The 21,768-nt window shown below is 38.0% G+C and overlaps 1 protein-coding gene across 1 annotated transcript in view; it reads left to right on the top strand.

Moving 5' to 3' along the window:
• Positions 1–154: 154 nt before the first annotated feature.
• Positions 155–21,768, top strand: part of ARHGAP18 (Rho GTPase activating protein 18) — a 172,674-nt gene continuing 151,060 nt past the window's right edge. Inside the window, exon 1 of the mRNA XM_054697818.1 lies at positions 155–519. Coding sequence (XP_054553793.1) covers positions 476–519 — 44 coding nt within the window. The 5' untranslated portion in view covers positions 155–475. The remainder of the gene's footprint in view (positions 520–21,768) is intronic.

The following is a 21,768-nucleotide window of genomic DNA, read 5'->3' as shown; positions in this document are numbered from 1 at the left end:
CGGGCTGAAAGGCCCTTGTGAGGACCGCTGGGCAGCTGAGCATGCTCAGTAGCTGGGGTCGCTTTCCGAGCTCAAAGCAGGCGTTGGCTTGCACCGCACCAGCTGCACTAGGCTCAGGGGTAGAGCTGCACCTGATCCTCCTTCCTGGAGAGCTGATCTTCTCTGCCCAATAGGCAGGGTTTTAGGATCCTCAACTGCAGCTGCTCCTGGGGAGTCCGCCAGCCCAAGCCACTCTGCTCATCACCTCGTGCCCAGGCTCCAGCGCGGTCCTTCCAGCAGCTGCTGGGTGATTGAGCAGAAACGACAGGCTCTTGTGGTTAACCGTGAAGGGTGAGAGGAGGCACTTCTGTTATGAGCCCGAAAGGAGGTGTGTCGCGGAAGGAAGTGGTCTGGGAAGATTCTTGCAGGAGCTCGAGTTGTCGCGTCTTCTTCACTTCTTGTCACCCTGGCATTCCCTGCTCTTGCCCTGGGAAAGATGGTTACCTTAGTAACGAAGCTGGTGCACGGTTTTCACCTCCGGTAAGGAGAGCACCTTTGCGTGCTTTTCTCTTTTCAGTGCGTTAACTCTGCAATCCACGCGGAGAAAGTTCTTTTAACTATTAGCCTTCTTCTCATATTACAAGTTTGTTTTTAAGGAAGACTGGGGAAAAGGACTTTTTTGTGTCATTGGAAAAAAATCCTTTCGGGTTGAGGTTGAAGACAAGCATTAGTGTTTTTTCTTACCTGTGTCATTTTTGACCGGATGCCTGGTCTGCTTGGTAAAATTTAGGTCTCTATTTACTAGATGAGGTTAAGGATACTTTGTTTTTTCCTGGGATATGCTAGGGCAATGTACTTCATGTCATCTATGCAGATCCAGCCCATGGTTGACAGCCTTCCGAGATGATTATGCTTTCAGTTACAGTCAAAAGAGAATATTTTGTAGTATTAAACATGAGCATCAACTTTGATCAGCATGGAACTTAAGCTGACTAGTGGAAACAGTCATGCTGCAGTTATGTCACTGTAAAATCACAGCAAATATTCAGGGTTTATCTTAAGAAATAAATAGGATCCCACACATTGAAAGAAAAATAAAATTCCCACCCCCTCATATTCTCTGGGTGTTGTATAGTTTCTCCACAGACTTATCAGTTCAAAAGTAAATAAACATTTTCAAAATGTAGCTTTGTGGTTGCAAGTTAACATTTTTGGTGAGACTGTAAAGTCATTTGGAGATGACTTTTTGTGTAATAGAAAAAAATGAGAGGACACTTTTGGAATATAAACCAAGAACATTCAAATACATGTGTTTAATTCTGTGCTTCCAAAGGAAATATATCCAAAATGCTTTGTGATAATAGCTATAGTTTTAATTACTATTAATTTGCCCGGATATTTTGAGAACCATTTTTTCCAAGGAAGTTCCAGATGAATAAGGCAATAATAGATTACATGTATTGCCCAACACTTAACAACTGTAGTCAAATGGAGCAGAAAAAGGTTTTCTTCCCAATTTGACATTAGACATTTTCATTTCCTCCTTAATCTAAAGGTCAAAACTCTTAAAATAGTAACTTGTTATTTCTCTCAGAGGGCAAAGGACTTTTTAGCATAACTGAAACAAAAAAAAAGCACAAATGCTGTAATGATAAAGAGGAAGGAAAAAAACAAGGAAATACTTGGTAATGAGTGGGGGAATAATAGACTGAAAAAGAATTGTAATTTTTGTTCAGGTTATTGCTTTTAAAGCCTTCTTTTAAACATAATTTAGTGTTGGATATGTATTCCCTTAGGGGCCTATTTAACTATGAACACAGGAACAGTCTCCAATAAAAAAAATACTTTAGCCTACAAAGCTAAGTATTTCTATTTCTACTTTATTCTGTAGGTACTGGAGCCAGAAGTATTCAGTCATTAGGTTTTTTCTGCAGAAATTTTCATTACTAGCTTGGGAACTTGGAGAAATCCCTTCCTCCCTCCCATTTTTAGTGTGAATACTCTGACTTTTTACATTTGAAGTACCCCAACTTTTGAGTTCTCTGCTGACCCTTGGCAAAACAAAAGCTGCCCAGGCAACTCCTATGTGAATAGCCTGACCTCTGACCTTTACCTGTGCACCAGCTGAGTGCCCACACCCCCAGCCCAGGTATTCCCTCAGGGCAATTAACATGAGAAGTAACCTTTTCAGAAGCTCCCAGTGACTCAGGAATTTTTGAGAAGAAAGTTCTCCCAAGACCTATACTGCCTCTGCTTGGTTTTGGTCTAATTTTGCTCCAGACCCCCATCACTGTAATCATTCCTGTTCTAGTTAGGCATAAAATTTGTTCTGATGTTAAGAACTGCAGTCAGCAATCATCTGGAATGGTGACTCAATCATGAGTCCAAAGGAGACAGGGAGAAAGTGATTTCCATGTTTGGCTACCTAGGAGCAGGTAGCCAGTCCTGTACCTTCCTCATTTCCCAGCCCCCTGTGCAGTCATCACACGTAATGACGAATGAAACTCTTAGAGTTCAAATCATTTAGCTTTCCTTTTTAAGAGTCTAGGCCCCACTAATAACATGATCTCTCTTCTATATCATAAAATAAGTGGGATTTTGTAAAACTCCTTTACAGCTTTTGAAGCAAATGCTTGAAAATTAATGAATTCTGTTTTTTCTTTTTACAATCAAATTGTGGTAGAACTTTAGACCTAGTATGTATATTTTCCTTGCCTTTTCTTTCATTAAGGAAGAACAACATCTGCTTCCTTATAGCTACCACTGTTTTTGAAATAGACTCAACTAGTGTTTAGGATTGAAACATGGTTCAGCTGTAATCGGTTAATTCTCAAAACTTAGACCAAAATATACCAAGTATTTTCAGTAGAGGAGAAACATGATCATAAATGCTTTTTAAAATAATAATAAAGATAGAACTTTTTCAATTATCCAATCAGATTTTTTATAGCAGTCTAGAAAAAGCCAATCACCTATTTCTGTTGTATTGCATGAAAAAGTGTTAGTCCTAGTTTCTGATCTTTTTTGATTTGATCAATGTATTTTTAACCACTTCAAAACAACTCCTAGCTTTGGTTTTAGCAATTTAAGCAAAGAATTAGTGTACCTATATAAAATTAGAAATAATCAAACATTGATTGACATCTAGGTAAGAGCCCAAAAATATCAAGCTGTTATAGGGCAGCCCCGATATTGAACAGGTTGCCTGGCTGTGGGTCCTCACCCATGCTTAATGCGTCCTACCCAATCCGCCGACCTGGAAACCCAAAAAGCACTCTCCGAGCTGGCCGGATGCTGCGAGCTGGCGGAGAGTCAAAATGGGGGACCCCTCCAAAGCCCACATGTCTGGCTTTATACCAACCCTCAGGTCCCAGCCACCTTCCCTTTGGTGGTGATGGGATGTGGAGTTCCCAGTGTCTTTGGCTTTGGCCTGGGGTGGGGGTGGAGTCCACAAAGCCTGTATGGAATTAGCTTTAGGACATCCTTTCCCCCCCCCCCCCCCCCCCCCCCCCCCCCGACAAAACTACTTCTAAGGTTTATATATTCAGGTCCAAAATTCCAGGGATTCTGTGTCTTCTTCAAGGACATAGCTAGCTTTCACCACAACCAGCAATTTTAAGATTATCACTGCTAGGAATTGCGCTTCTGAACACAGACACATCCTGAGATGTGAGAATAAGTCTGGAATTGTTTCTCTATGACACTATTTTCTGTGGAAGAGCTCAGCAATTGGGGAATAAGGGTAGTTCATGACTGATAGAAGAGGCTGAATTGGTAGACCTGCTCAGCCTGGAGTGGCCCAAGAGAAATCTTGAAGCTAGGAGAAACATTTCCTCTTTTTTAGGTTATTGCTCATGGGCATTCACCTTCCTAGAGATACTTATCAGTAAGGAATTAACTGGACTTCTGACCTCAGGTAGTGGACACATGATTATGGAAGGAGAAAGTTTACAATGCCCCCTGTGGCTCCCTGAGTATGTGCCCATTTTACCTCTTAGTCTGGTTTCAAAATACATTGATTGTATAGGTGTGTTATACCTTGATTTTGTTAAACACGTTAGTGCTGTTTGCATTCTGTTTTCAAGCTTTTACAGTACTCTCACATAAATTTACTCTATTAAATACATATTTGAGGCTATACTTTGTCCATCCACAAACATCAATATAGTCACCACAGGATAGATAAGGTTTATCTTTGTATTCCAAGCTTGCTTCTCCTACTGTATTATTTCCTGTCTCTGGTAAGAGTCCTAACTTTTCTAAAGTCCCCCAAATGAGAAAGGGGAATTCTTTTATTCTTTTTTCTCTGTCTAACAAAAAAGAATGTCAAGGTAAATTCAGAAAAACCTCTCTTCCTCCCATCCCTTCTAGATCACACTCTTGGTTCAATCAACTCTTGCCTCTTTCCCAAGATCTGCTAAGCATTATGCTGCAACACTTCCTAGTTGTTCCTCTGTACTAGGGCTAGAGTACTCTATTGGGTTATTTTATACTTTTTTGACCATAACCATTTCCAGTCTATACAACACTGCAAATTCAGATAAACTCTGAACCATGCAGCCATACAAGGTACATCTCAATGTTCCTTTATTTTCTAAATCTCCTTCTCTTTCCCACTACTTTACCCTTTACATCACGTAGCTGTGTTGATCTCCTTGTTTTTTGACTGTGTTAACTTGAGACTTATGCCTCTGCCCCCATTCTTTCCTCTACCTGGAGTATCTTTCTCCTTCTCCATGTGACATAATCCTAGTCATTCCTGGATATCCAGACCTGTTGTTACCTGTTTCTTGGCTTTTTCAGAGCTTGTCAGTCATTCTTTCCATATTCCCCCCAAAATTTGATCAATGTTGAAACTTTTTTTCAGTAGCCAATTAATGGTTATTCCATTTTAGCACAAAATATTTGTTATGTGCCTTTATTGTGTCAGATTAATTCTTGAGAAGGGATGAATAAAATGTGGCCTTGCTGTCCATGAATGTGCAGTCCAGTGTCAATCAAGACAACTATAAAGAGAGAGATTCCATTTTGAGAGCGGGAAAGCAGAATACTTGGTGGGGGCAGGGGGGCATTATTGCTATTGTTTTTATAAAGTTTGGTCATTCTTTGGACCAGACTTCTTTCTTTTTTTTTTTCTTTTGTTTTTTTTTCTTTCTTTTTTTTTTCGGTGGGGGGGACCCTCACCCGTGGCCGGGGATCGAACCGGCGCTGCAGAGGCTGCGGGCAGCCTCGCAACCGAGCGCTCAACCGCTGGGCCACCAGGGAGGCCCCAGACTTCTTTCTTTAATCCTGTGAACTCACTTAAACAATTAGTCCACTTATTCCTAAAGCTGTGAGCCAAGGTCCATGAAGTTAATGGGCCAGAAAATGTGACTTACTGAAATAGAACTGTCACTATTACAATTGGAAAACTATAATATTAGCTGTGTTGCTGGTATATTTACATGATAAAATTCCCTCAGAGAGTAGTCCTATCAGATCTTGTTTCTCATCCCCTGCATAGAGATTTTTGGTTTTGTTTTTACATGGACTTTATTTTTTAGAATTCTTTTAGGGTCACAGCACAATTGAAAAAATAATACAGATATTTTCTAAGTACTTCCTGCCTTCACACAACATAGTCTCGCTCATTATCAATATTTCCAATCAGACTGTACATTTATTATAGTTGATGGACCCTACATGGACACATTCAGAGTATATAGTTTAAAGTAGGGTTCATTCTTGGTATTGCATATTCTTTGGGTTTAGACAAATGCATAATGCATGTATAATCCACCTTATATTATCATACAGCCCTAAATAATTTCACAGCCCTACAATTCCTGTGTGCTCTACTGTCTCAACCTTCCCTCTCTGCTAATCCTGACAACCACTGACTTTTACTGTCTCCCCAGTCTTATCTTTTCTAGAATGTCATTAGTTGGAATCATGCAGTAGATAGTCTTTTCAGATTGGTTTCATTCACTTAATAATATGCATTTTAGTTTTCCCCATTGTCTGTTCATGACTTGATAGCTCATTCTTTTTAGCACTGAATAACAATGCCCCATTGTCTGACTGTACCACAGTGCATTGTTTGTTTTTTGTCTTCTGTTGGACTTGGATCTATGGGGGTAGGGATGTAATACTTAGTTCCAGGCATATAGTATCCCCTTAATGAATGTTTACCCTGTGAATATGTGATAAGTAAATAAGTGAGACATACTACTTTCTCTTTCTCTTCTTTTCAGTATAGTCTGGCCTCCACCTGAAAGAAACTTTCACATTGGATAAGTTTGTGCTCAGTGGAAAGTTTGCATTCATGGATGAGGGAAGATATATTTCATTTTTTCCCCTAACTAATCTGCTATCATTTCTTAAATTTGGTGGTCAGCAAACTAAATTTCTTCAGACAATTCTGCCCCAGCACTTGTTTCTATGAATAAAGTTTTTTGGAACACAACCACGTTTCATATATGTGATGTGAATAGCAGAGTTAGGCAGTTGTGAGAGAGACCATACAGCTTGCAGGGATGAAAATATTTGCTATCAGGGCCTTCACAGCAAAAGCTTGCTGACCTTTGTGGCAATCCAGGAAGGGAGCTGGAGGCTGGAAAGAGGTGGCAAAAATGATCACTTATAGGAAGATTTTCAAATGCCCAGTTATTAAGGCATTTGGATAAATACATTTTTTGGATTTATTTTCATTTGTGTATTGAATATAGAACATATGAAAGAAAATTGGGTGAAAGATATGGTCACTTAATTTTGGAAATTGCAAGACAAATGCTTTTTTAACAAAAATGAGGTAACATTGGTTTACAATGTTGTTGGTATTTTGGAAGCACAGGATCCCCCTTCAAGTATAGTTACGCTAGCATATCCACCACCAAAGTATCCATAGTCCACCACCATAGTCCACTGTTCTCCTCACCACTTTCTTCTTACCCTAATCCCTTCCCCTCTAGATGCTTCAGTTCTAGAGTCAGCTTTCAGGGGTTGCTTAGCCATTTCTGGATTTAACTTCTCAAGCTTTAACATAAATCAGAATCACCTGAAAGGCTTGTCAAATTGTAGAATGTTGGCCCTTCCCCATCAACGTTCTAAGTCAGTAGGTGTGGGTGGTGAGCCAGAAGTTGTATTTCAAACAAGTTCCCAGATGTGGCTGATCCTGCTGGTCTGGGGACCAGACTTGAGAACCATTAATCCCAAACAATGGATCTGAGCTTTAGTTGCATCATCTCTTAGGGAGTTAAAAAAAATTTTGTTTGGAAAAGAGGAAATGCTTGTGTCTTACTCCAGACGATTTACTTAATCTGAATCCCCAGGGCTGGTGCGTATTTTAACAAGAATGAGTCTGAATACTAATTTTTAGCTGTAATACTTTTTAACTATCAGATGGCCATTGCTGGTTAAGGTATGCATAGGATGTTTTGACTAGTAAGTGTGCAGCAATAATCCCATATAGATTTCATTACATTCTCGGTTTTAAGAAAAACTATAAATTTGAATATTATTTATTTTCTGTATTTATTATTTTTGTGAGCTTCAATAAAAGTAGAGTACAAATGAACAATCTTCAATTTGGCAAAAGTTTTTTTCTTAATAAATTTCAAGTGTTAGTTTTTAAATTTGTTTTTTTTTACTGTGCAAGATTAGTTGTAATTCTTTTTCTCTACTTGAAAATGAGTGAGGCTTTATTTTGAAGAAGAGCATAAATAGCTCACATCCTGCTACCTTTGCATGGTTTCATAGTAGCAAGTTTAAATGTACAAGTATTTTCCAAGAATAGGTTGAAATAGCATGAGAGAATAACTCTACCTCATTTATCCACAGAGAGAAAGTGCCCCTCCCATCTGGGTATGTTTCATTCAAGATAGCCAGAGTTTGAAACTTTAATTAATACATACGTATTTAATAAATGAGCTCTTCCATACTTCAGAACATTATTCTTAACTCATATTCTGCCATTTCATGTTAGTAATCATCATAAGCTCATAATATAGAATTATGTAGTTCAAGAAGTGTAACAGGGTGGTCCCCAGGAAAGGGGGAGGTTCCAGGTTCCCTGCCCCACCCAAGGGATGGTGGAGCTGAGCAGGAAGAGAAGAGGATGCAGAGGAGAATAAGGAAGGAAGGAAGCAGGATGGAGCCAGAAGGAGACCTGGAGGAGGCGCCTGGAACCTAGAGACACGTGAAGAAACTGCGCTTGTCTTTTGGTCGTGGACTGGGTAACACAGATGTGGGTGAGACCCGTGGGGAGGTGACAATGGCAGCTTTTATTTTGATGTTGATTTTGCTCTTTTCCTTCCGGGCTTGTCTGGTTGTTTCTGACCTTTTTCTGTGGGTCCCCACTGGAAGATGCTTTAGACTTGTGGCAGGCTTTGGGGCCTTGTTCTGGGCCAATCCCATATGGATGGACTTTTGCCCACGAGGGGAAGGGTAACTTTGGGTGCTTCATTTAGAAACTAGACTCTGCCTTTCCTGTATTGTTTCCTAGTTTTATTAAAGTTCCTTCCCATTAAAGTCTCATATGTTTTGTGTTGATGCGGTGGATGGCAGAACCCATTTAAAATAGGCAGGTTTGCAGGGTTTGTGCTGCCCCTCTCCCTGCCCTATAACAGAAGTAGATAGTTATTTTGTTGTATAGATTTGGGGATCTATAAAATCCAAACCTTGTTATTTATTACTATCCTATTCAATCCAGACAGTAAATAAAGTGTGCAGATTAAAAGTAGGACCTGTTGCTCTGTGTGTGCTTTTGCTATATACTTCATTTTCCTTTTCTCACAATTTCATCATACTATGTAGCAGTGTTCTTTCTAATTTTGTTGATTGCTATTTGTCATGCTCTGAGTTGAGTTTTATGTCAGACTATAAATAAGGCAAAGCATTCATGGAATAGTAAATATAGAAGAACCAAATTTTTGGCACTTTGGCAGCTAATGTAGTAGCCTCAACAATTTTGAACCGTACAAAGAACCCTTAAGCACTGTGTTTATGAAAGGTAAACATTTCATTTTGGTCCTGCTTTTAATTTGCACACTTTATTTACTATTTGGATTGAAAAGCATAGTAATAAATAACAAGGTTTGGATTTTATAGATCCCCAAATCTATACAACAAAATAACTATCCGCTTCTTAAACTACATAATTTTGTATTATGAGCTCATGATGATTACTAACATGAAATGGCAGAAAATGAGTTTGACAATTGGCTTAACAAGAATAATGTCCTGAAGTATAGCAGAACTCATTTATTAAGTACATGTGTATTAATTCAAGTTTCAAACTCTGGCTATGTTGAGTGAAAATATTCATACTTTTTATTTGCATTTCATTAGAAGATTAGGAAGGAATTTAAAGCTATTGTTAGTTAAGTAGAAATGATTTTTTCCTTTTCACAAACCCATGGATATCACTTGATGTTGGCTTAGTCAGCTCTGCAAAAAGGAACTTTTACTCAAAGATTTTTTTTTAAGATTTATTTATTCATTTATTTATTTATTTATACAAGCACTGAGTACAGTCAGAAGCGCGGGAGGGTGAGAGAATTCACCAGAGCCAGAGAGGGGAGCAGAGCAGGCAGAAGGACCGAAGTACACTGCTGAGGGGAGCAGCGGGCGGCAGGAGAGGTCTGTGCGCCATGTGGGACCCTCCTCTGGTGGCCGGGGAGCAGCCGGGGATCAAACCAGCGCTGCAGAGGCTGCGGGCAGCTTCGCAAGCCTGCGCTCAACTGCTGCGCCACCGGGGAGGCCATCAAAGATTTTTTTTTTTTATTTCTCTCTCTCTCTCTCTCTCTCTCTCTCTCTCTCTTTCTCTCTTTTGCATAGAAGAACTGGGATATAGGTCAGAGATGTGGGGAGTGAGGGGATTCCTCAGAGACAGAGTGGGGAGCAGAACAGGCAGATTTACTGAAATACAGTGCTGAGGGGAGCAGTGGGTGAGACAGGAGAGGTCTGCTGTGCCCTATGTGGGTTAACCCCCTGGCCAGAGATTCAACTCAGGCCATATTGATGATAGCCTGAGACTTACCCCTAGGCCACCAGGGAGCCCCTTACTCTCAAGGGTTTTTACAGCTTCTAGAAAGCAATAGTGGCCAGGAAAAGCCCAAAGTAATGGGAAAGAGTACTCCATTATTCTGTGATTGTTATTTTATGAGAACATGTTGGAAGTACAAGAACTAATTCTTCAACTATAATAATTGCTTGAAATTGAGACTTTTAATGATGATATATATTCTTTGAGTAGTTCACTTTTTACCTGTCTAGACTTCATTTCCCAGGTAGGAATGTTCTAGATTCTTCCTTCATCCACAGGCAAACCGAGTGTCATGACTGAGCTCTAAGGGCTCTCTTTGTTTTGAGAGCAAAACAAAGTACTTCCTGTTGATTTCTGCATTACTCATAGGAATGTTATTTAGGTGAGTGGCTTCCCAAAAATGAATATGCTTTGCCCATGCTCTGCTGTTGCTGTCATGAATGTCTTAATACTTTTTGAACAAGGGCCCCTGCATTTTCATTTTGCCCTGGACCCCAAATGTAATGTAGTCAGTCCTGCCCACAAAAAGTGTATTTTAATTCATCTTTATTTCCCAGTAGATTTTTAGTTGATTGTACTGTTTACTATGTCAACCCCATAATAGCAAAGTGAAATACTGTTACTTTTTGCAAGCTCATAGGACTGTGGTTTAGGTCAGTGGGTTCTTAAAATAAATATGCTTCAGACATTGTCAGTGGTTGGGTAAAAGAGGTGGTAATAATAAGCTTTTAAAGGTTGCAGTTCCTTTGGTACCACTTCAATCCTCCTGAATAAAAATTTCCTGAGAATAAAGGTCTGCAATCTTTGTATTTAAACCTGCCTTAGGTATCCTGGTGCTTGTGCATGGACCTTGTGTTACCTCACAGAACTCTTTAATACCTGCAGCTCCTTCTCACACCATGGATGTGGGTTTTTGATTTGTAGAGGTTGTCAAGAAAAAAGTCTGCTTCCTGTGAAATTTATGAAGCAATGGGGGATACTGGACTAAGAATTAGTACAACACATTTAAGTCCAGGGTGATACTTTGTGATGCAAATAAGGCTACCATTTGTCTGACTGCTTATTGCCCCCCACCCAACTTTGGAAGGGATGTGATACTTTGTGTGGTTTATGTTCATCAATTCCCAAAGCATGAGGTGAAGGCTGGTTTTCTAAACCATTGCGCAGCATAAAATACCAGCCTGTTGCCATCCGCTCACCTCTTTGCAGGTTGGTAAGATGTTATCTGTTTCCAAGTCAAGGAAACACCAGGGAAATATGATATAGGAGGCCCCCTGTGGTCAGCACAGTGCCTTCATAGGCAATTTAGACATGGGCCTGGTCAGAACTACTACTGATTTGGGGGAGGGGTAGAGAAGAGGTTGTCTAAAGGGAGTTGTGCATATAGACATATCTATCCCTCAAAATACTGAATGATTACCAGGTTTCATTTAGAAAAGAAATTTTTGATGTGGGATACATCTTACACACCACCTGCATCAGAACGGTGTGGATTACATGCATCTTCATGAAAGATGAAGATACTTCTAAGACACAAGCCTCTGAGTACATAAAGAGCCTTCTTACTTTAGACATGATGCAGATGTACAAAGTACATTTTGCTGAATGATAACATCTAGTCAACGAGAAATGCCTAAGAAAAACATTTCAAAAGGAGAGGTGGAACCATCTTGAAATGTCACTTGCCCAGAGGATGTGTCATTCGAGGGCAAGCATCTTCAGAGCTCAGGAGCAGGCTGCTAAGATCACGAAACTGTCCTTGTCCATCTGAAGAATTTTCAGATTATGAAATACTTGTTAACCAAGACAGGAGGAGTTTAATTATAGTGCCTGGAGAGGTAGAAAGGGCAATAACTAACTGCAGTAACCACTTGCATGATTTCATTCATTTTTGGTTTTGTAACCTATTATGTGTCAAGCACTAGTGTAGACTCTAAGATATAGGGTGATAAGGTGGGTTGATTCCTTATGTATGGAACCTGCATTTTGATTGGGTAAGAGAACTAATAAACATTTCAGAGTAAATATAATGCTATGAAGAGAAGGTAAATAGTGTTATATGAAAGAAAGATGCAAATTACAATGGTGATCAAAGACTCAGGGGTGTCCTATGATTCCTCTTCAACAAATGTAGTTTCTGCACTGTCATGTTAATTTGTCAAAGAGCTCAGTTCGCTTATCCTGGGAAGCACTAACCAATTCACATTCTTGTCCAGGCCATTGAATAGACTTGGTTTTATAGGATGTTTTATGGGGGCTTAGACTGAGTCTAGTACTGTTTACTATGTCAACCCTATAATAGCAATTAGCCTCTTTGCAGTTGTAGGATGTTGAGCTAATTGAGTGTTACATTGCTAATATTACTGTCTTTTCTTATAAATATGTTGACTGACTTGAGGAAAATAAAATAAAATATCCACAGGAAATATTTTCTTTTTAAAAAAGATTTATATATTTGTGCCTACAAGAACTGGGGTACAGGCCAGAGGTGCAAGGGGTGAGAGGATTTACCAGAGACAGAGTGGGGAACAGAACAGGCAGACTGACTGAAATACACTGCTGAGGGGAGCAGCTGGCTAGACAGGAGAGGTCTGCTGTGCCATGTAGGCAGCTCCCTGGTCAGCAAGGGGATTGAACTCCTGCTGCAGAGGCTGAGGATAGCTTCACAGTGCTATGCTTAACCCCTTGCACCACCAGGGAGGCCCAAGAAATGTTTTCTTCTGCTAATATTAAGGTTCACATGTGGCAAATTTCCTCCCCAATTTTTATAGTATATAGTTTTGTTATAGATGTAATAATTACACATTTTGATTGATAAGTTAGATTCTGTGGATTTTTTTTTTCACTCTAGACTTAATAGAAATTTTGGAAATCATGAAAAAGACCAACTATTGAACTAATTTGTTACATATGTAAGAATAAAATAAATCTTTATACCTTTGAACTCTATTCTTTCTTTAGAACACCACTTAGATGAAAAATCGTGAATAGACGTACTTTAAACATTTTAAATAAAGAAATCCCCAGATTTATCAACTAGTAAAAATATTTGTTTGAAGTGCTAGCCTTGCAGTATCTTTGACCATCTGATCCAGTCACTCTGAAACTTAGAGAAGTTAAGCAATTTGCTTTATAATCTGGGGATTATTTTGCTTTGAAATACAGTTGACCCTTAAACAACACAGGTTTGAATTGTGTGGGTTAATATACATATAGGTCTTTTTTCAGTAAATATGCATGTCTAGGATACTGTTTCAACCTTTTTCTAAGTGGAGAGGCCATTTAACATAGTGATGATAAACATTTCTAGATTGGGATCCTGGGTTTTTGTTTTTGTGCCGCCCCCCCCGCCCCACAGACTTGTTCTATGAACTTGAAGAAGGTACTTAATTTCTCCAAGGCCTTAAGTTCCTTATCTGAACAATCTGAAAAATGGACTTGTCCTCCTCTTTCAAAGGAGTGCCCTGGGGACTAAGTTGTAAGAACCACATGCATACAGCAGAGAGAAAAAAAATCAGGAAACATCGTCATCATTATTGCTTAAACCAAAATAGAAATGCTTCTTTCAAAGGTATCTCTTTAGATGATGTCTTAAAATAACTTGTATTACAAATATAAAATACACTAGTTGTACTGCACTGTTATTTGTATGTGTACCAAGTAAATGGATTTTGTTTTGTTTGGCTTTAAATTGCAGCTAATATTTAAGCAGCAGATGAATTACATAGCACTAGCTATATGTATAATTTTCCAGACTGTGCCAGATACCTATATCAACACTTTTAATCATCACAGAAAATCAATGAGATAGGCATTATCATCTCTACGTGAGAAATGTTGGAATTTTATCACAAAGATGTCCAGTGGAAAGTCTGTGGGTATTTGGCTAGTAAGTAGAGAAGCTGGGGTTTGAGCCCCACCTGTCAGTGGTGGAGCCACTACTCTTACCCATTAATTACCCTGTTCTATGTATATACAACAGGAGAAAAATTGCTGGTATGAAGAAAGGATACTCCAGTTATTGTACAAAATTGTAATTGATGTGCTGGATGGGCGCTGACCCAGTCAAGTATTAGCTTCTGAGAACAATTTGTAAGGATAGTCATACAATCAGTGACTGCCATTAATTGTTTCCATGGATGCTAAACTCTAGTAGGGACTTTGCACATTCTTCTTTTCCCCCTCATAACCTCTGAAATAGATATGGTAATGACAGATATGATGCTCATTTGACAGATGATGGAACTGCGTCTCAGTGAAGTAAATAATTTTCTTTAAAATTCCAGTTTTTTTGCCTCACTTCAAAGCCAGGGAAGTACTTACACTTCTGTAATGAATATTGTGTATATCTTTGTCCTGTGTCACTGAAATTGTTAATAAATGATACTGATAATGCACAATAAATTAAGATAACAGGATATTATGAAGAATGTCTCCCACTATCCCAGGGTAAGATATAATACCATATCTATCAATAATTATCTGTGTTTCTTCTCCAGAAATCAGTGAATCTGCTTCATATGAAAAATGAAGGCAGGGCTTTGGACTAGATGTTCTCTTTTCAGATTAAGCTTTCATCTTCCCTGCTAGAGTGAGAATTTAACTAAATATTCCTTTAAGTAACACTAGATGGCGCATGAGAACAAAGGAGATAGGAGACATTTAAAAGATACACTCAACCCTTATTTTGATTTGTAACAGTATTTATTTTCTGAACTGAATCATTGATTTTTCAGATTACCAATAACTAAAGTAAAGAGCATCTGACTTGATGTTTTGTCAATATAAAACTCTGCCTTGTCTCCAGTTTGGACTAGAACTTGGGTAAATCTAAGCAGAAAGTCATTTCTTTATTTTTGGCAGAACATTAACCAAACAGATTTCCCATCCCATCTCTACTAAGTAACCCCGGTCATAGACATAGCAAAATTACAGTAAGTTGAATAGCTGGAAAATATGATATAGTCAAAGGGTACTTCAATGAGCTCTGCAAAATGAATTTCTATGCTTTTTTAGACATTATTATATATATAAAATCAGAAATGCAGACTTGTGACATTTTTTGAGGTACAAGGAACATAGCTTAAAAGGGTATACATTTTTTCTCTAGAATTGTTTTTAGGTCATCAAGCTTCCAGACTCTGGGCTCTTTTAACTCAATTTAGTTATATTTTCAACTGTTACTTATATATTTTTTCCATTTCTCTTTTGATCATCAATGCTTTCTTTAGGATTTGTGGCACCTAGTCAGGCAGAGTAAAGCAAAAGGTAGAAAACAAGGGAAAGAAATGACAAGAGTAGAGACAAAGAATGAAGTATTCAGATTAGATGCTCTAATGTGATCCAAGTCTGTATAATTTCAGCTCATTTTCTGAGCGTCTCTGAAGAAATAAAAAAATAATGTAGAGGGGCCTCCCCAGTGTTTCAGAGGTTGAGCGCCGCGCTGCAAAGCTGTCCACAGCCTCTGCAACACTGGTTCGATTCCCCGCCGGCCAGGGAGAACCCCATATGGTGCAGCAGACCTCTCCTGCCTCACCCGCTGCTCCCCTCAGCTGTGTCTTTGGTCATTCTGCCTGTTCTGTTCCCCACTCTGGCTCTGCTGAATTCTCTCACCCTCCCGTGCTTCTGACCTGTACCCCAGTTCTTGTATAAAATAAATAAATCTTTAAAAAAAAAAATAATGTAGAGATTAGTTAGTTTAGGCCCTGTCCCATCAAATGAAAAAAATAGAAAGGGGCACACTAGCCTATTCTAATTTTTAAAATAGCATCTTTAAAAGAGGTCTCATGAGTGTCTTTGCTCATCACAACCACATAAGCCATTAAGGGCTATCCAGTTGGAGTAAAGGTGGGCTAATTGGGAGCAAGTTTAACAGTTCATTGAGTTTATTGAGACTTACTATTGAGTATTGAATGCTCAGTCAAGTTTGTTGAGTGCTTACTCTGTGTCTAACATTTGTTTTTTGTTTGCATTATCTCAGTTTTTCCAACAGTTTCATAAAAGGGGTTCAATTATTATCCTCAACTTATTGATGAGAAAACTTAGGCTTAGGGATATAAAGTTACTATCTCAGGGTCTCATAACTACTGAGAAGATGGGTCAGATCAGTCTTATGGTCCAACTTTGAACCTTGAAGACCATATTAATATGGCCTTCCCTCAAGATAAGTGTGGAATTTGAGGGTCAGACCTATGTTATATTGTGAATTTACTGAAGTATTGTTTAAATATTCTATCAGTGTTCTCTTGTTTCTTTCTCTTATTCATCCTCCATAGTTCTCATCTCTTAACCACTGGTTCCCAGAGAAAATTAGACATTGTTAAGACACTTAAAATAAAAGGCTATTTCACTAATTATTGTTATCTGATAGGTTATGTAATGTTTGAACCCAAGTTCTAATGTTACTAGTCAAATTCAGTGGACTTTTTGAGGCTCAGGGGCTACTTTCTTGGACTTTAATTCAGTTCATCTTACTCATCTCCAAAATTGCGTGTAACTCATCAGTTTAAAGATGATTAGTCGGGCCTCCCCGGTGGCGCAGCGGTTGAGCGCTGGGTTGCGAAGCTGCGCGCGGCCTCTGCGGCGCCGGTTCGGTTCGATCCCCGGCTGCTCCCCGGCCACCGGAGGAGGGTCCCACATGGCGCGCAGACCTCTCCTGCCGCCCGCTGCTCCCCTCAGCAGTGTACTTCGGTCCTTCTGCCTGCTCTGCTCCCCGCTCTGGCTCTGGTGAATTCTCTCGCCCTCCCGCGCTTCTGACTGTACCCAGTGCATGTATAAACAAAACAAACAAAGAAACCAGCAAACAAATAAATAAAGCATGCCTCTATAAAAAAAAAAAAAAAAAAAAAAATAAAGATGATTAGTCTTGGTTACACTAATTTTGAGAGAATAACACATATAACATTAAATATTTCAGAAAGGAAAATGTTTTGCTTAGGTTCCTATATCAAGGTTTATATAGAGACCAGTATTTCCACCCATGTGTTGAACTTGTGTCTAAGAAAGTTTTCTATACATTTTCTGGAGGGTAACTTTGGAAGTAAATAGGGAAACAATTATTGTGAAATCTTATTTTGACACAGCTCAAGTGAGGCCTTAGAGAACAGGATGTGGTTGATTGTATGTTAAGTCTGCTTTTTTACTGGCTAGGTGAAACAGGGCAGTCTCCTACCCTCTCCAAAGCCTCATCTATGCAAATGTGAAGGGGTGGAGCTTGAGGTGCTTTAATGTTTGCCCCAGCTCTTGCCTTCGAGGATTTCTTAGGCTCTGCACCTGAAGAGAATAACCAAAAGTAGGGCATGTAATTTTAATCAAAGCCAAAAATTATTTCAGGGCAGTGTTGTTATAATTAATATTCAAGAGTTCTTAGAGATACTTAGATGAAAGCTCAAAAGGAAAGATGATCATGGCTTAGAAAATTCAATGAGTAATTAATTGCAGATGACTAACACGCATCCTCCTGCTCTCCTCCCCCTTCTAAAGCACTGGAATAGGCTAAGCAATAAAAGCAACTTAAATTCTTCCTGGCCTAAAAGAGCCAAAGGAAATTTCTGATGTGATTTAGCATGCATAGTTTTCTATGCTTGTTAATTATTGTGAAGTAGAATCTGCTTAATGTCTAATAATACTTCTAACTTCATTTGTGATTCTAAACAACCTTGTAACATCCTTTGTCAACAGTGTCAAATAACCATAAATTTCATTTCACACAGAGGTTGGGAGTGCTCCATCTTTCCTGCTTCCTCGGTTCTATATTTCTTTATTGTCTTTATGATCTCACTTATATGTGAAATTAGGAAAAAAAGACTCATAGAAATAGAACAAATTGGTTGTAGCTGGGGGTGGGGAGAATGAGCAAAGGATCTTAAAATGTACAAACATACAGGTTTAAGATAGGTAAATTCTGGGTCTATAATGTACCGCGTGATATACAATATACTGTACCGTATATTTGAAAGTTTTTAGAAGTAGGTTTTAAAAGTTCTAATCTCAAAAAAAACACCTTGCAACTATGTGAGGTGATGTTTGTTAACTAAACATCCAAATAAAGTCATCATTTTGCAATATATCCACAATTTTTTATGTTGTACTCCTAAAACTGATACAATGTTATATTTCAATTATATCTCCATAAATTTTTGGTTAGTTGGGCAGATTCTTGGTTAATCTTGTAACAGAGTGATATTTCTAGTATGAGTGCTGGACACCGATGATAACAAAAATTCACCACTAGTCCTAGTTCATATAGGGAAGCTCTTTCATAGGCTGGATAAGAGAGCTGTGAAGGGGAGACTGGAATGGGAGGTCTGGTTTGGGGCATTATGGTATATATAGTACCTGAGTTACCTAATTATTAGTTTCAGGAGAAAAGATGTATGGAATTAGTCATATTTTCTTCCCAATGGGAAATAATTGCATTTTTCTGAGGGTGTAGAATGCATGCTCTTCGCATTAATATTAAACATAGTAATAACTCCTAGTGATACATTTGTGTGGTGTGTGCATTTGTATGTAAGTGAAAGTAAAACCAAATGAATTATTAAGACAGGATGAGAAGAGCCATGATGTTAGACATGAAAGATGGGTATCTGTGAGGACTCTTGCATAAGCCAAAGGCTGCAGCACTAAGATGTGTTCCAGTTACTTCTGCCAGGAGCCTTTAAATGAAATAGCTTTCATTATAGTTTGATATGAACTTAAGTACTACATCAGGAAGATTTCTTCTCAGTCATGATCCTTTTAACTTGGAGTGAACAGATGCACTTTTAAGGTGGACCTGAAAAATTGGTGTCAGCCTATAGTAGTTCAATAATATTCTATTTTACTTCTGGGATCATAGTGGGGAAATTTACAGACAAACTGTTATAGAGTGCAACCAAAGTGATAGAACTCCTACAAAGCAATCTGAATCAATGGAATATATTCATAAGTAAGATTTTCATTGATTGAACTTTTAGCAAAATGAAGGGTTGGAGGATTCATATTCTTGTCTTGGACACTTTTTAGCTTCTTTAACCTGGAATCCTGTGGCTCCCAGATGTGTCTGAATTCCAATTTCACCATTTACTATCTGTATGGAAAACATAGGCAAGTTTGGTACCTTCTGTGAGCATGAATTCTCTCTATACAAGTTAATAGTCACACCATGTATGTGAAAGGAAACTCCTATTTTAGCTTGTCTAGTAAATAATTGAATAAATAAAGAACAGACTGTGAGAAGGGTGACCTTTATTTTATTTATATATATATATATATATATATATATATATATACATACATATACAGGTGACCTTTTTAAAAAAGCAATACTTCAATCTAAGGATTGAGATTTATTGGAAAAGAGAAAATATGCAAGAAAAACTATTCAAGACTACATGAATGTTCACCTCCTACAATCTCAAAAAGATTTACTTAGGATTTTTACCTCTTATATACTTAGGAATGTATCATTGAAGCTTAAAGACCCGAACTCTTACAATTAACATTTTCCAATCTGATATTTCCTTCCAAACTGAAGCTCCCTATCTATTGGGAAGGCAAAGGCTAATGCATTATTCTTACAAATAAACTATAATTTGTGCGAGGTAATGTTTGAATGAATCGTTGAGCTGGAATTAAATATTGAAAATCAGCCAGAAGCCACGCTGACTGGGAGTTGTAAGTAGGTCTATGGACTATAGATACATAAAAGGCAGTGCTAATTTTCAATTAAAATGGTGCAGTTATTGGTGGACAACAAAACATAGGGTTAAGGCCAAGCGTTACTGAGAATGTCCTTGGTTTGCTACAAGAGGTACTTTGGTTCCTTGGAGAATGAAACTTTAGGTTATAGAGATTGGGTGGCAGAGGTGGTTCACTGAAGTCTTTTCCCTGTTCTAAGAGTAGGTCAGCAAGGATCAAAAGTTTCATGCAATTTCTAGTCATTGATTTTTCTTTCTAAAATTAGTCTTAACAATATCTTTCTTTTTAAAATAGTAAACAAATCCAATAGAAAGTTTCATTTTTCTAGTGATGGTTTAAATAATACTCATTGCAAAATATTCAAATATAAAGAAAGATATGAAAGTTAAAATGGTTCCAAGATAATCATTTTTAATATTTTAATGACTGCCTTGTCATGCTTCTCTATATATACAAATATGTATTATTTATTTATAACATTTTCCTCATATACAGCCATTTTCCCCAAACTTTTCCCCCCATAACTGCTTTTAAACAAAGTAGTATAAAAGAAGCCCATATTTACAACCTACTGTGAAGCTCTTTATAATTTTTTCTATGCTCACATAATTGTATAAAAACATTTGAGTAGAATGTATTTTGAGGTTTAGTGTTTTATAAAGCACTACTGTGCTTTAATTTTTATAAAAAATAATCTGATAATACTAGGCCTTAAGACCTCTTCTGAGTGTAGAATTCTAAATTTTTTGCATTTCCTTCTAATTTTTTAATGTTAATTCACTCTCACATAATTCAACAGCATTTTTCTTGCTAGTTTGCCATTATAAAGGATTCCTAAGTCATTCAACTTAGTTTTCACAGAAACAATTCTTTTTAAACTCATTATTTTGACAATTTGAATAATAGTTAATTAAAATATAGATCTAATAACTGACTTATTCCTGGTAAATATATATAATTAAAATGGTGGGAGATGAGCTCTAATAGTCTAGACAGAAGCCAACAAGTTTCATTCTCCTCCCTTTTTTCCTTACATTTTATTCAATTTCCAGTAATTTAAGTAACTACACTTTTGGGAAAAAAACAACTCCACACTTGGATATATGCACATGCTTTGATGACCCTCCACCAAAGCTCAAGCCAGTGCCCGATCACCTTTCCTACCCCCTCGTCCCCAACCCTACTCCCTCTGTATTTTTCAGAGTCTAAGAATTATTTCTGTTGTGGCAAGCATTCAGCTTCTGTCAGTGAATTTTGCAAGTTTTACATCGCTTTGGGAACATGGCTTTTTTCTAAGCATAAATGGTTTCTGCTAAAATAGTAGACTATACCTGCTCTTCTGTGTCTTCCCTCACCATTACCCCTGTGATAGTTTCCAAAGATTCTTTTATATTGGTGATTATGTGAAGAAAAAAAATGTTGAAAATTGCCAAATTTATGCTTTATTTACCAACTTTGCATAGTTTTAAATAAGTTGCAAACTTATTATCAAGTCTGAGCCTTTGGCTGTGCAAATATATCTCTTCTCCCACCTTTCAAAGTACCTCGGAGTATTACTGAGAAAATAACATCATACCTATTATTTTGTGGATCATTCAGTCTAGAACTCATGGTTTAAGTACTGGGCTCTGGAGGGAGTGAGGAATGTCTGGGACAGGGTTAGATAGCAGGTTGGTTGATAACATAAGCCTGGCTTGTCAGAAGTCAAGTTTGGGGGAAGCTGACTAGGTTGTGAAAGACAATGCCCAGGCAAACAAAGTGTCAACTCCAAGAAATCAATAGAGGGAAGTGTCAGAAATTCATTTTATTATAATCCTGTGGAGAGATGATCATGGAACTAATCAGAGAAATTGCATGGTGAGGACAATGAAAGATCTGTTTAACAAGTTCATGTGTCAGGATCTAAAGACCAGACTTTACCAGGAGCTCAAGTAGCAGCAAAATAATGGGATTTGATACTGGAGTATTTTGAGAAATGTGATGTCTCCATAAATGAGTTAGTGAGTCTATCAGTTCATGTAAGAATTGATAAATAGATTTTACTTTATTCCCCTCATTAGTTATTTAGGTATTTGGAAAATTTA

The sequence above is a fragment of the Talpa occidentalis genome, unplaced genomic scaffold (genome assembly GCF_014898055.3).
Source record: "Talpa occidentalis isolate TD23 unplaced genomic scaffold, MPIMG_talOcc4v2.1 talOcc4.2, whole genome shotgun sequence".
NCBI classification, from domain to species: domain Eukaryota; kingdom Metazoa; phylum Chordata; class Mammalia; order Eulipotyphla; family Talpidae; genus Talpa; species Talpa occidentalis.
The sequence above is the reverse complement of the archived record's forward strand: the minus strand, read 5'-3'. Positions and strand labels throughout refer to the sequence as shown.